Source organism: Glandiceps talaboti, chromosome 2, assembly GCF_964340395.1.
Source record: "Glandiceps talaboti chromosome 2, keGlaTala1.1, whole genome shotgun sequence".
NCBI lineage: Eukaryota > Metazoa > Hemichordata > Enteropneusta > Spengelidae > Glandiceps > Glandiceps talaboti.
Window position 1 is genome coordinate 26,394,237 of NC_135550.1, and position 16,308 is coordinate 26,410,544.

The window sequence follows — 16,308 nt, forward strand, 5'->3', positions numbered from 1 at the left end:
GTCGAAATTACACCCGGCCGGCATTATTTCGTAGGGGTCATTCCTATATTTACCCTATGTAAATATTTACGATGCGTTTTCTTATGTTAAAGTTTCGGTACTTGTTATACCGGTAAGTAAGAAATTCTTCCTGTGAAAGGCTACTAGTCACCTATCGATCTCCAGCATTTAATAATGGAGAACAGATCGACGATCAACTGGGATAGCATAGCGACTTTTATTTCGGGTTTTTCGCTCTAAACTACATCTTCTATGACCAACTCACTCACTCACTCACTCACTCACTCACTCACTCACTCACTCACTCACTCACTCAATCAATCAAACAATCAATTAATCAATCAATCGATCAATCAATCAGTCAGTCAGTCAGTGACACATATACAAACTATTGTGAAAATATAAATTTGGTATATCACACTGTTCCTATTCATTGTACTCATACAATCCATTGCAGTATTTATAAGCGCATAGGATTAACATTCACAGTTATCGCTATCGTTGTCATATCCAATTTCATACTTGGCCAAACATTCGGATAGTACATACCTATCACTCCTACTTCGATCAACGTTTTATTTTCATGGCACACTTTACAAGGGGAAAGTTTAACATTTATAGGAATTGCACCGCAAGTATATTCTACATGATATACAACCTTCACTTGTTATCATTAAAATAAATGCGACTGTTTGCACGTAGTCAGGACACTAATCGCCTACCTTTGCTTTGGTGGACACACTATACCATACGACGGTCGTATCACCAGTGATATCACTTTACCGTTCATATCACAATTCTTTATATACACGGACAACGATGAAGTTTCTCGTTGCAGCTATATTGTTTGTACCACTCCTAACATTAAGCATGGCGTTTCCGTCGTCAAGAAAGGTAGATGTACATCTTATTTACCGTTTGATTACGTTTAAAGGCACTGGAAAGTTTTGGGGCGCTAATATATAGGGTGAATTCAATGAAAGATAGTGTCGGGGATTGTTACACATACTTACGAAAACTTACAAATCACAGTTTTATAGTTCATCTATGGTTCTCATGCAATAAAGATAGTATTCGATGGCTACAACTGGAACATCTTTTTTGCATGAAAACGTCTTCTGTTAGTTGTCTTAATTGTTGAGTTTGTAGTCCCGTAACAACGTTTGTCAAAAATATAGAGACAGCCAGTAATAGAGCATTGGAATGTCTCAGGCTACTACCAACAACATTTTATTCCCTTATCAGGATAACCAGACGGGAAAAGCTGTTCCCGAGAAGGACAACTTTGATCCAACAAAAAAAGAAACAGTTTTCTCTGACAATACTGTGGAAGGCGATATGAGGTTGTCTGGTATTCAGAAAGAGGTATACGAAGAACTTACTATCACCAAAGGCGAGAAGAGTAAGCGCAAAGCTGTTAACACCCTGAGCGCTTTTCAGTTGTGGCCAGATGGCATAATCCCGTTCGAATACACTTCTCTCGGTAATCATTTCATCTTTTGACTTAAGTTTCTTCTTCTGAGTTGCACAAAATGCGTATATTACTTTGCTCGTTTTCATCATTGCATAATTGTTTGATTTGTTTGAAACTATCTAATTTGTTCGTTCGTACCAACCTAGTTTCCGCGCCCTTTCTCTTCTTTTTATTCGACGCCGTCGCGAACAAGTCGTTTCTATACCTTGGTACACTTGCTCGTTCTCTGTCAATAATCAAAATGTTGACGAAGTAAACTAAATAATCATATTTTCAGGGCATTGCGGAATTCAGTTTTGACTTGCTATAAATTGTAATGAAAACGTTGTATATAACTTATATGACCGAGTTTATTAAAACCGTCGACGGTTTTATTCGTATTTGCCGGCAGTCATCGATACTAAAACAAAAGCTTATATTTCTGGAAAATTCTACTTTGAAATTATTTTTGTTCTCCTTTTCATCCTTGAAGATGACAGTGTTAAGCCAAAAGTTGAAGAGGCTATGGCCACATGGGAGTCACACACCTGTATTCAATTTGTTGATTTTTCATCGTCTGGCGTCACTCACCAAGGAAAACTGTCATTGATAGAAGGAAATGGGTAGGTGACATTAAAATACACGAGTTTAATATTTTAAACTTCTGTCTGCATCATAACTATAGATGGTGGGTGACCCACTGTCGATCATTGATAGGATCCGAGGAAAAATATATTATTTCTGGGAGTTGTCAAATCGACAGGCGAACTATGGAAAATTCCTGGCAGCGTAGTATCACTGCGATACGAAAAGGGTATCGCAAAATGTATGATAATGTCAACGCACACAAACGTTTAATTGTCAAAAGTGAAAACTTGTGATTTTTATTACTCGGCTTACTGGCAAACTTCTACGTTGCTAAGTAGCAAGTATTACATAAATTATATTCAGAACTAGTATACAATAAACTTATAGACAAGTATACAAGCGATCTATTTCAGATCAAAATCGTGACGTAAGAAACGATTTTGGACCATTTCAATATAGTAAGAAATCCTCGGAAAAGTTAACAAGTGGAGTGAAAGAAATGTCGTTTTTTACAATAGTATGAATATACAAACTATACTCAACAACAAGGGTAGAAATGATGTACGCTGGTATTCAAGCATGAAACAGATGAAAGGTTAACTCTAACAGTTGATAAATAAATCTTATTTCGGTGATGTTAATCCTGTGGACTTTGCACTAATCCAGTCATGAAAACTATGAACAATTTGTAGCAGAGACGACACACCGAACGACCAATAATCCGAACAAGTATGATTCAGACTACATGATACCAAGGCGTAATATACCTGGCTGCTTTGTTTACAATAAACAAACTTCAACATCTGTGAAATATATACATTGTACATACATACATACATACATACATACATACACACACACACACACACACACACACACACACACACACACACACACACACACACACACACACACACACACACGCACCGATTAACGATTTTCTATCGGGGGGTGGGCAACTGGAGGTGGTGCCACCCAGCAGTGAACGACCAACGAATTCCAGAATTCCACACTATATATGCTTGATTTATATGATTTTTGTGTTCGAGATTTATCTTTCATTTGAAGATTGAAGACATTTCTTGAGCATGAAATAGGTACACCACTTTATCAATCGCATGTTTAAGGAATTTATAGACGAAAAATAGATCAATGTTTAGAGATTTGTATCGTTTTGGGCGGAACGTCCCTGTTCACCCCCCCCCCCCCCTTGTTAAACGTTCACTTGTCTACAAACAAGTGTCTAACAATCTCCGCAATACCTATCAAATTTAATGATAGTAATAAAAACCCTGACTTTGCCAAGTACTGCAGACATGCACATATCCGAGAATTCTTTCTCCAGGTGGTCTGTATTTACTCTTATGTCATGATCACTCTCCAGATCGTTATTGTCAAAGGTTGCTCAATTTATGTTGAATGGCTACAAAAGTACACATTTGCAAGAAGTTGTAAGTCACTACTCTTACAAATACACCGCTCAGTTATAGCCCGCACATTACGTAGTATTAAAGGTAGCTAAATGACTGTATGTTTCGGTTTCTTGTTAAATATTACAATGATATGATATCGATATGTTCGGTTGGTTGTTGGTACCTAGGCCAACACAGAGGTCTACTGAACACTCTGCACCTAGATGAGATGGGTCGATTGATGGCGTACACACATGTCCATTCTAAAATTCTGTTATGACAACGGTGTCAGAAAACAATGACAAAATACCCTAAGTACTACTTGTACTAAATATGCCAAACTTCAGTCATACGATAAACTACAGCATTTAATGATAACATTTCCCATTGACACTGCAAACTTTTTACATGAGGCCTCATGTAAAAGGTTTGCAGTGTCAATGTAGTGAGTCAAAGTCGAGAGCCGATTTGCAAAATGTTACCCCTCCCTGTAATTACTGAAGGCTCCCTTAGTTTCGTTTGAGAGATTCGTTTAAACAATTTGTCGGACGACTACGGTAGGTAAAAGTAGGTTTGGGTTAAAGATTGCAGTGTGCCTGATAATTTGCAGTCTGTAATTGCGTGATTTGTCGTCAAAAAGCTCACTAACACTGAAGAGTTATGAGTTTGATATCGGTGGTAAGCAACCAAGGACATAAAACCATGATTTATCACAATAGACCGACGTTGGAGAAAGAAAGTTAAATTTCAACCCACATCATTCGAGTAAACAATTGCCTTCTTTTGATGTTTGCGGCAGTTTCCTGTCTTTCTTTCTCTAACGACTATGGATAAATCAATTTAATAGTTCTCCACTTTTACTTAAACTATTTTGTTAAAAAGCTATTGTAAAAGTCCCACAATAAATACCACATTGATCAATATTTCCATTCCAATGTTTGGATTATACAGTGCGATTTTGCCGAACAAATCTTTATGATGATTATTCTACTATGGCACGCGCGCACGCACAGACATACATATACATACATACATACATACATACATACATACATACATACATACATACATACATACATACATACATACATACATACATACACATACATACATACATACATACATACATACATACATACATACATACATACATACATACATACATACATACATACATACATACATACATACATACATACATACATACATACATACCGACAGAAAGACCGACAGCAGACAGACAGACAGACAGACAGACAGACAGACAGACAGACAGACAGACAGACAGACAGACAGACAGACAGACAGACAGACAGACAGACACACACACACACACACACACATACATACATACATACACACATACATACACACACAAACAAACAAACACACATATTTGGCGACCTTGGTTGTTAGTAGTCATTTTGAGAACAAAAGTTTGATACCCTGTGAAATACGAAATTACTGGAACATATCCATAGAAACATTTATAAGTGTTGGAATTTGCACACTTTTCATCATATATAATATGTTGATATACATGAATATACATAATTATGTGATTTATATCTGCTACATAGCTGATATACGTGTAAAAAGGATATGAACTATATGTAGACATTAGGTACACACAGATTGAGTAAACGGTAACGACGTATGTGTTCTTGTTGTTCAGGTGTTGGTCAGATGTTGCCTTTATCAACGGTACTCAGGAAACATCTCTCAGTGTGAATGGATGCAAATCGGTAAGATAGTTGTAAAATTGTTGGAAAACTATAATAAGTAAATTCTTTTAATTAGAAAACCTTTTAGAAAACAATACATGATTTATGTACCTATGTTAAAGACACATACTTTTTATAGTTTTTTAATTTATTGCATTAAAAGTGATTAATCATTTAACATTAAAAAACATTTTAAAAACTGCAAATTTATATTATAGAAATGAGGCCATTGTAGCTGACTAAACTAAACTGTACCTGAAAATGAACCCCCAAAATTACCGAAAATCACTTCTAAAGTGCTTTCAATGATTAAAGTACAGTTGACTTAGTATTTGTGCCAACAGTGATGTATGAATTACATGTAATATTTTCTATTGTATGTATTAGACTAGGGTAGCTACACATGAACTTGGTCACATCATTGGACTCTGGCATGAACACACTCGTCCTGACAGAGATACGTACATCACAGTCAATGAAGAAAACATCGAGACTGGTGAAGCCAGCAACTTTGAAATGAAGGACTGGTCAGCTGTAGATGTCCATGATGTACCATATGACGTCAGCTCCATAATGCACTACGGCCCAAAGGTGGAGCACATAATTAACTAAGTGATATATCGAGCAACATGTACCACCATTGTGGGAAAGAGTTACATTCAAGGCGCAGAGGGCGCTAACATAACACATTTCAGTACAATTATAGTAGTACAGAAAAACGCATTTGTTCTCAAATAATATGAGAGGAGCGATAGAATTTATTGATCAATTATAACCATGACCATATTACATGTAAGCAATGACAGTTTCTCACTATGGTACACACTATACTATCATTTCATCTGCCTAACAATACTTTCACATCATGCACATAGAGAGTGTAGATGACAGGTAGTGTTCAAGTTCATTATTTGTAGATAATTAGTCAAGAAAATTGTGGTTTATGTGCCAAATTCTGATTGACGAATTCTACAACATATTTAGTTACAATTGAATTTTCCTGGTGTGATGGTTTTTAGTCTTCATTTCATTCTTTCAATTTGGTCCTCTCCCATTCTCTTTTTATCCGCCCTTCCATCTCTGACAGTCACTCTTTCTGTCACCCTTTGTTTCGCTCCCCTCTCTCCTTCCAACTCTCCGCCCGGTATCGAAGGAATTTATACAGTTATTGATCAAACCATATTAGAATGTACATCGTTCTAATACAACTGAAATGATTTATTGACTGTTTTTGTACACAATTGACAGGCTTACAGTAAGGACTCTACTAATACGATTACAGCCGTTGATCCTTTAGACCAGTCTTCTATGGGATTGCAGTTGGAACTTTCACATTTAGACCACAAGATCGTCAATTTAATGTATGGATGTAGTGGTAAGCTTTATTTATGTAGAGTTATGGGATAGTGGAGTCATGATGGGCGAATGGTTAGAGTGGCTTTGAATCTGCAAGTTGCAGATTCGAGCCCCGTCGCTGCCGTTTGTTTCTGAATGGCTAAAGTCCTTGGGCAAGATTTGAACCACGATTGTGCCCCAGTCAACCCAGCTGTATAATTGGGGACCTGGTAGGATAGAGGTTGCAATGTGAATGCTTTAATCCTATGCGCTTATAGAGCCTGCAATGGATTGTATTCTCCCAAGGGAGTTGAGGAAGTATAAAGGGCTGTTGTGCTGCTATAGATCAGAGCCAGGGATGATAATTGTGAAGTGCTTTGAGCACAGAGTCGGAAAGCACTATATAAAAACTAACATTATTATTATTATTATTATTATTATTATTATTATTATTATTATTATTATTATAGCAGATTTGTTTTTGTTTCTGAGCTCGTTCCGAGGTTTACAGCTGAAAAAAAGTAACGTTTAAATTCTTGCAGTTAATGTGTATATAGAAAGTACATTATATGTCTCTGTGTTAGTTTTTCGGAATATTCCAAACATCATGATTTTATATTTTGCTTCATTTCGTACTATTCGAGGTAATCTGCATTTATTATGAGTACACACCCCTCCCACACAGGAAAAAGGGCAAAAATCATTCATTAAAGTGGCAATATGGATGTGAAGTTGGTATTTATTTTGGATTTTAATTTACTTTACTATATTTTCTACTACAAACTACTTGAGAAAACATATACCAAGCTCTTGTTTCTGACTCAATAAATTGCAAAAAAAAATTAAAAAGTGCAAAATGTTTTCATATTTACACTTTTTTTTAGCTTTTTGCAATTTATCGAATTCAAACATGGACTTTGCCAATGCTGTTTCACATTTTTTCCAGTAAGAAAACCCATGGTACCTTAAATGTAAAAATCCAAAATAAATACCCCTTTGTCATCCAATGATTGACTCACAATGTGATCTAATCTCGCGTTCTATCTGTTTTTAATCAGATCATTGCACTTCACCCCCTACATGTTCTTGTGGAGGATACGTCGGGAAAGATTGCACATGTCTCTGTCCTTATGGATTTACCGGTCCGACATGTGACGATCTCACAACCCAACCAGGTAAGATTTTTTTTTGTTAGTGTGACTAGAGCAATTGGTCTGAAATGAATATAGTGATCAAACTAATGAGAGTCTGAGCAAGTGAATCACAGAACGTCGGAATTTGTATGATTTACAATGTGCTACCTACAATTTACAATTTCTGAACAAATTACAAAATGTAAAATTTAGATTTCGGTGAAAAATCTACAAGATTTGACATTTATTTTGTACAAATTTTAACATGTTTAATGCCAATTGTTATGTCAACTCCTCTAAACCTGCCTTTGTTCTTATAGACTGTGGGGGCAGAATCATGGTTACGTCATCAGGGACATTGACTTCACCTGGATATCCATCTAAGTATGGAAATAACAGAGAGTGTCATTGGTTTCTGGAGGTTAGTAACGGTTTAATAACAATATACAAAATTAATGTACAAATGTACACAAATGTATAAGAATCATTCTATGGTTAATGCATTTCTTAAGCTATCAGTACAACAATTAATACCTTCTACTGTAATGGTTTACATGATGTCGTTTTTATCTTGTCTGTCGACAGGCTGCGGAAGGTTCCATCATTTCCGTAACTTTTGACGATTTCCTGGTTGAGGCTGGAGGCTCTTCTTGTCCATTTGACCGGGTTGAAATACGGCACGTTGCACCCTACTATGATGGGCATCCTGCCAGGTAGGTACATGTATTTGACTGTGACATGACCAGATAAAACCATCTCTTCACAGACATATGTGTGGTTTTTTTTACCCAATTGAATCACTAAGAGCATCATGGGCATCCCCAAAGATGGGGTGGTCCCTAATTCAAGGGATATGATAATCCCCTGCTGGGACTGTCCTATTGGGATCCACAGACATGTCAGGCATGGTGGGACAGGAATACCACAGTCCTGATATGACAGGCCTGAATCCATCAGATACCCCCCTGTACATGTCATGTGGGTTAAAAACTGAAATAAAAAAATGTATACTTATTCATCGTCTTTGTAAGCAACCATCATTACTATCATCACTATCATCACTATCATTACCACCACCACCACCACCACCACCACCACCACCACCACCACCACCACCACCACCATCACCACCACCACCATCATCATCATCATCAGGAACACGTTATCATATTTCACCCCCACCCTTTAGCACCATCACCAATCTAATATCTATTATGTGTGTTTTATTTCACAGGTGGTGTTCAAGCTTACTGGATGGACAGTCAGTCAAATCTGTTTACAACACTATGTTTATTAGTTTGTTTTCGGATTCCTCTGTCAGCTACAAAGGTTTTACTGCTACCTATACACTGATCTAAATGATGAGTCTGGATGGACAGTGACTAAAGTCTGTGGCAGCACTATATTTGTTAGTCAAATTTTTCTGTCACCTACAAAGGCTTTATAATACTGTCTTTATGTTAATCTAAACCACAAAGATTTCAACTACCTTACATCTAACATACTATACCAGACCAGTAAAAAGTTGATTTTTATTGAAGTAGACCACCTTATACCCACTACTACCCACATTTGATTATTTTTACTCCAGTTGCAGAAACTTTCAGTTTTCATTGCAGGATTTCCTGGATTGTATACACGTTGGTTTCAATCATAACACACTGTAATTTACATGTGTATATCAATCAATCTTGCAGTCTCACTCTTCTTTTACACATTTTAACTATAACACAATGTACATCAAAAAGATGGTCCTTTCAGATGACGACTACTATCTGAAGTAGGTTAAAACTCACCCTGACCATAGATGCTGTCTATATCTCCAATCGCTATGTCCTGACACTGTATCAAGTAAACCTTTCCAGCATACATCATTTATATGTAAACGGTATAAATACAACAAGCAGGTACTCTGTACACGTGCTTCAAGAATAGACTGCATTAATCTCGACAAAGTACTGATGTAGTTCTGGGAAGTTTAAGTTGACTGAAAACAAATGTAATGTAAATGCACATGTAGTAGTAGTAGTAGTAGTAGTAGTAGTAGTAGTAGTAGTAGTAGTAGTAGTAGTAGTAGTAGTAGTAACTGAAAAGTGTGCTTTCTTCCTATATGTTGAAGCGATAGAATAATTTGAAATTGTTATGTTGTCCTGTGTAACTTAAGGTTATTATACCCCTTTTTACACTTGGCAGCCGGGCTTGGCAGTAGGCTACTCAGTATCAGTATCGGGTCAGTACCGTTAAACTTTACAGCATGTAAGCTGGAGGTAACTAGAAGAGCGCCACCAACGACTATATGTTGAAAGAACAACACATGTACACTGAATTCTGTCATATATTTTTAGACTTGGTAAGTTGGTATCTAGAATTTTCATATATTTTATGAGAGTAATAAACAGATGTGTAACAAATCTTCTACCTTATCTAGGCAGAAATAGTAACTTTCAGGGAAAACTAAATCCATCCATACAGTTAGCTTGAGTCTGTCGTCGTTTCCTCTTAAATAATATAATCCAATGTGAGATAGCGAGTAGTTACATAAGTGAATCAATGACTATATAGTATGTGATCTTTATTTTTAAATGAAGTTTGTGTTTGCAAAACTGAAACAATGGTACAAATTCCATATACACTCTACCTGTTGTTGTTTTTTTATCATATACACTGTACATGTACATTTCTTATGGAAATACCTTACTACTAAATAATTTTCTTGTAAACATAGTTATCAGGAATAAACTGCAGAAGAAACATATAATTATGTTATTGATTATATTAATTTTAAATAGATGCATAATTTGGATTTTGGAATACGTCTTGACACTTGATTTTCAATTGGATGTGAGGAAATGTGCGATGTGTCTTGACACTGGAGTTTGAATAGGATGCAGGGGATTTTGAGTTATACTGTTATACTAAACAGATTTTAAATTGGATGTGTGGATTTTGGCAAGTGTCTTGACTGGAATTTGGATGTGAGATACTCCTCCATGACTGCTGGCATGGAGTGGGTTTGTTGCCATGGCAACTCAAAGTGAGAGAATGGCAGATTTCACTTAAACAGTATATAAACCAGGTGTTGTTTCACATCATGATGCTATATGAAATAAAAAATTTAGATGTAATTTCAGACAATACATATCAGGATTATGTATATGTATTTCTTGCCTGTTGATAAACTAATGACCCCCCCACCCCTACCCCCACCCTCACCCCTTATAAATTATACCTTGTTGGTTTTAGTACACATAATTTTAAAAGAACTGACTGCATAGAGTTATATCTACATATTAATGAAAATACCGGCATCTTGCAAACTGACGTTAAATTGGACTTCTCTATGTGATAATACACAGCATTCCCAAATGTGCTCATTTATAAAGGCCAATGTCAGAATAGGACGAAAATTTGGGTGTGAAAGACAGTTGTCTGGCAGGGCTACACACACTGGGTCCTGAACTAAAAGAGGATCCTATTCAATCCAGGTAAGATAGTAATAATCCAAAACCGTGGGACTCAAATATGGGGTTTAAGATACCTTTGAGAGGAACGTAGATACATATTAATGTAATAAATACTCAGATAATGCCATTTTCTACATACATACATGTACCGATTAATCACACCTTTTCTGTGTCACTAAAGACAAAATATCAATGGAACCATATATAAGCACAATATTGTTGAAATTTCATATTTCGTTGCTGGCAACTCACAAAGTGAAGCAGATTGACATACAAACATCAAATCTAAATATATGTTCATTTATTTTGTAATACTTGTAGAAAACCAAACACTAGTAGTTTAGTTTCCAAGATAATGTATCCAGCCTCATATATCTTCCTTTGTATTCCACATCATGTAATCATAGTACTATTGGTGATTACCCAACATGCACTGCAACAAAAAACTTCTTAAAAACTGTCAAAATACTAGTAGTAAATGTTGTTTTCTATACCCCAGATTACAACAAAAGACAATTATCTATAAATGTATTTATTTTTTTCATCTTAAAAAGTTCAATACAAATATTGTTCTACTTTGCAGTGATGTGTTGTGGCAAGATAAAAGCTACACTTTTTAGCCCCCCCCCCCCCCTCCCCAGATTATGGATATTTGAGAACAGTGAGTGATGTTAGCAAAACAACTGTACAGCTAAAACAGTTAGTGTTCACCAGAAAACTGTACATAAAATACACATGTAATGATCACCACCCAATCATTTGGCAAGTTGGGGTTGTTGTTTTACTCACTAGATAAGAGCACATTTATTGCTGAACATAGCAGGATTGTGATTGAAGACAGTTTTGATTAAATTCTTTGACTTTTTAGACTTCCCTCAATAACAACCATGCTGTTTTCAGCAGTACAAGTGTTGTTATCTACCAAGTACAAAAACAACCAAGAAAACTTACAAAATGATCAACTTGACTGTAAATGCATATGTTACATATAATCTTCTGGTGAATGCTTTAGGTGTAAATAACACATGATACCAGATTCTTAAAATTAATCTAGCTTTCAAAGTAAGTCAAATGTTAAAAAATACAATAAAGAAGTTAATAGAACTTACTTTTGTAAATAGACAACAAAAATACATTTGTCTATAAGTCACTTTCATATCAAAAAGTTTATTATTCCCTACCTAAATACTGAAGAAGTTCTTACAGGAAAACAACAAATCACTTCCATGCACATATAGGCTATTAAATTAAAAAGGGAATGTCAGTGAAGGAAGCATAGTCTGTAAGGTTCACTGTGATGACGTGCCCTCACACATCGGAGAGAGGAGGCTGGTGTGGATAGAGCAATTTTAAAAGTTGAGTTGCCATGGTAAATGTCCACGATTTTGATGTTCAGATAGAGAGAATCATGATTGTGGTCACTCCTTCTCATTCATTTTAGCTGTATCCAGTGAATCTGCAGTGCCAACAGTCATCAATGATGAATTTCTACATCTGTCAGCTGGATCTGATCATAATGTTTGGATGCATCCATAAACTCTGGTTGACATCCAGATAAACAAACTACATTTGTGCATAAAACCTGTCATTACTACTTGGATATTCATCTATTTTATCCCACCTAGGTGTGTAATAAACAGAACAATCACAATCTTCCAATTTCTTGGTCGAAACGATGACCTTTGCTCCAAGTTCTACATAGTTCAAGTTCTACAATAAGTCAACTTTCTTGTAATATTTTGACCCTCTAGCATGAGGTAAAGTGCTATTACAGGTACCAAGGTACCAAGAACTGTTTGCCTTTAATTTCTGAAATTACATAAAATCTCAAGGTTAAGTCTGTACATGATAAATCTTCCTGGTCAGCCAATGAGTGACACCATCGTATTCATGCAACCTCAGTGAGCAAAGAATACCAGTCAATGTTCTTTGCTTGATAACATCTTGTTTTCCACTCACATATTAATAACAGTGAGAGTCAAGTGTGCTAAAATGGTTGTGACCAACTATGGTGGTAAAACTTCACAACTCTGTCATGTCAAAGTTTAGTTTGTGTCAGAACCATTGAAAATGAGTCTTGTTCATGAGATGCATATTGAAATCTACAGCACTGCTAAAGTTTTCACCACAGGCAGAACAAGTAAAAGCTGCCAAGTCACTGTGACATGCTATATGCATCATGTATAATGCAAAACTTTGATAGGTAATTCCACAGTGCTTACACACACTTTGCTCAGTTTCACCATTGGCTGTAATGCCTGTTTGACAATGTGTTGTATCTGGCTGGTGACTCGGACTTGAGCTGTTGTCATTTATTCCAGGGTCACTCTCAGTTGTGGCAGTAGACTGCAATGGTTCCTCCATTGTCTGTTGTTGATTTACCAACTCACTACTTGCATGTAAATCATTGTCTGTATCATGCTGTTCTGCATGTGTCTGATCTTCTGAGTCAAGTGTTTCTATCTTTACAATAATGTTCTGTGTCACTGTGTTTTCTTGAATATTAACAGGGGGTGGTTCTTCTCTTTCCTCAGTATGCACAGGACATCTGAGGTTGTCATAGTGATTAGCTTCATGCATTCTGCAATAAACTTTATTGGTGAATTCTCGTCCACAAGTCTTGCAAGCATAATGTATCCGACTGTGAATTCCAGAATGAACAGAAAGAACAGCAGGAGAAGAAAACTCACGTTCACATTCTGCACACCTGATTGCCATTGTCTTTGTCATTACATCTCTATTATGATTGTTAGGGACGATACTACACAAATGAAAAATACAAATTATGTTAATTAAACAATCCAAAGTATACATGAGCAATTTTTACTTTATGAAAAGGTTCTATTTACTAGAATAGAATTGGAAAGTTTGTCATCTCCTACACAAACACATACTAGTTGCTTTGTCATACCACACACTACAAACTAAGTTTTTGTGACAGAAAAAACAACAATCAGGGGCACAAATTATTCAGTTTTTGGTCAATATATGTAGGGGTATTATTGCCTTAGATACCATGATTTAGATAACTTATATTAATTACAGTGATTCAATACAGTATATTTTTGTCTCGGGCATAGGACCATGTACTGGTACTAGATCATCGAAAGGTATAGCTGTCATCCGGAACAAAATGATAAACGACACAAAACGATGGAAATAACTAGAGGTAAATAAAGACATCTAGCCGCTTTCACAGCATCAGATTGGGTGACATAACTTAAATAACTAAAGGCAGCTAACTCTGGAAGGGTGGTGAGGACAACAATCTGAGACAAGCGACCTGCTAGTTGTAAAACTGCCACCTGCACCTGTACTGTACACAGGGGCGTGTAATATTTCATAGATTGTTGTTTTCCAGGTCTACATACTAAATATAACAACCTTTTGATTAATATATATTCCTACATGTAAAGGGAAGATATATTTCTTAGTAGTATAGAGATTGATACATTTGTAGCAGCAAGATTCGTACGATATTTTCCTAAGAAAACGGCATTCTAAGCAATAACAAAACAACAATCTATGAAATATTACACGCCCCTGTGGTACTGTACTGCAAACTGCATGTACTGGTAAGATTCCACAGAGTGTGCGTTGACCCAAGGTCACATTCACAGGTCACAGATCACGAACAGTACGGTAACGGGGTTGTAATAAAGACAGCTTTTCGAGGCTCCTTCGTGTACGGACTAAAGTGCATGGTATATTCCACTTGGCCAAATCCGATCGCCCTTGTCGACAATAAATTAAAGGCCGAGTCTGCTGACAAGCGCTTGTCACTAGAACAATATGCTGCTGACAAGCGTGACCTTTGACACCCATTATGATGTGTTTTGGCGTCAAGTGTAAAACGTTCTTATTACCCTTGAAATTGATTGCACTTTATCACTTTATCAAACACCATCAGTTCTTAAAACTGTTAATTTACGTGTGATAGCTCCTGTTTTTTCCAACAACCGCGAAGTCCGCCGCGTACACACATTACATGTACACTTCACCGCCTATATGCTCCATGGCCATGGCCGCGTATGTGATGTAGTACTACGTGCAACGTGTCAACAGTAAAGGTAATTAATCTAAAACAACTAAAGTTTGTTGCATCAATAACATTCATTATTGTGAAGGACAGGTAAAATGCGTATAGTTTTTGTGGTGTTGCGTGGTCTTTTTTACTTGTTTTATCCCATGTGCAGTGATGGCCTCAAAGTAATGACATACAGCTGACGACAGCTCACCGGCCGCGCAAGTTAAACGCCGAATCGTGAAATAAACATTAAATCTCAAGTACTATTAAAGCTGGGGTGGGAAACTTGAAACTACTACAGGAAAACGACACGGTGACGGTATAACTCCATTCCGGGCCTTAATTGTGTCAAAGGTACGGGTCAGTACTATAGCGCACATGTTGACGTCGACCAGGCTGTAGTACACATGTACGCTCGGCGCTTGTCACGAGAACAATATGCTGCTGACAAGCGCTTGTCACCAGACACTCCGTAAATTTAAATACCCTAATCTCTAGTATTACGAGAAAATGAGAAATCGAGGCTGACAGGTCGCAGGTGGCAGTTTTCCAACTCGCATGTGGCAGGTGGCAGTTTTGTAACACGCAGGTCGCAGGTCGCTGTCATCACAGGTCTTCCATAGCTTTAATTGCATGCTTACCTGAGCTGCGATCAAAAACTGTTTGAAGCAGGAAAGTTTGAAGTTTATTGCGCAGCGCATATGCGCATGCGGCATATGCGCGCCCTCATTCGGGCATCCCGAAGATGTTCACGTAGATGTATAACTGATATAAGGGAGCGTTCAGTAATTATAAGGGGGAGGGCCAGAGGAAATCAGGCTCTGGGTTTTGCGTAAAATATGACCTTCCCTCGACCACATTGTGCTAAAAAGTGACCCACAATTTCCTTTCTCTAAAACATAGCCCTCCCATGTTTAGATATTTAAAAAAAAACATGGTTTAAATGCTGTTAGACCATGAAAAGGACACCAGTCCCAGAATCAATGGTCGGACTCAATTGACATTTTTACAGACTGTAAAGACATTGGTTATTTCCCAACTACTACCTCAAAAGTGAATTTGTGTGAAATTGGCACTGCATTAATCAATACCGGTGTTTGGATCTCAATGGCTGAGCTGAAAGCCAGAACACTAACTAGCTCATAGGCAATGTCTTACAGTGAAGTGTTGTA

General features: G+C 36.9%; 1 protein-coding gene across 1 annotated transcript; it reads left to right on the forward strand.

Moving 5' to 3' along the window:
* Positions 1-870: 870 nt before the first annotated feature.
* LOC144446061 (blastula protease 10-like) lies at positions 871-9,003 on the forward strand. The gene is made up of 10 exons (XM_078135757.1): positions 871-894; positions 1,246-1,402; positions 1,947-2,076; positions 5,129-5,198; positions 5,565-5,768; positions 6,426-6,552; positions 7,571-7,687; positions 7,966-8,066; positions 8,231-8,358; positions 8,835-9,003. The coding sequence occupies exons 1-10, from the start codon at positions 871-873 to the stop codon at positions 9,001-9,003; spliced, it is 1,227 nt and encodes a 408-aa protein (XP_077991883.1).
* The last annotated feature ends 7,305 nt before the right edge of the window (positions 9,004-16,308 follow it).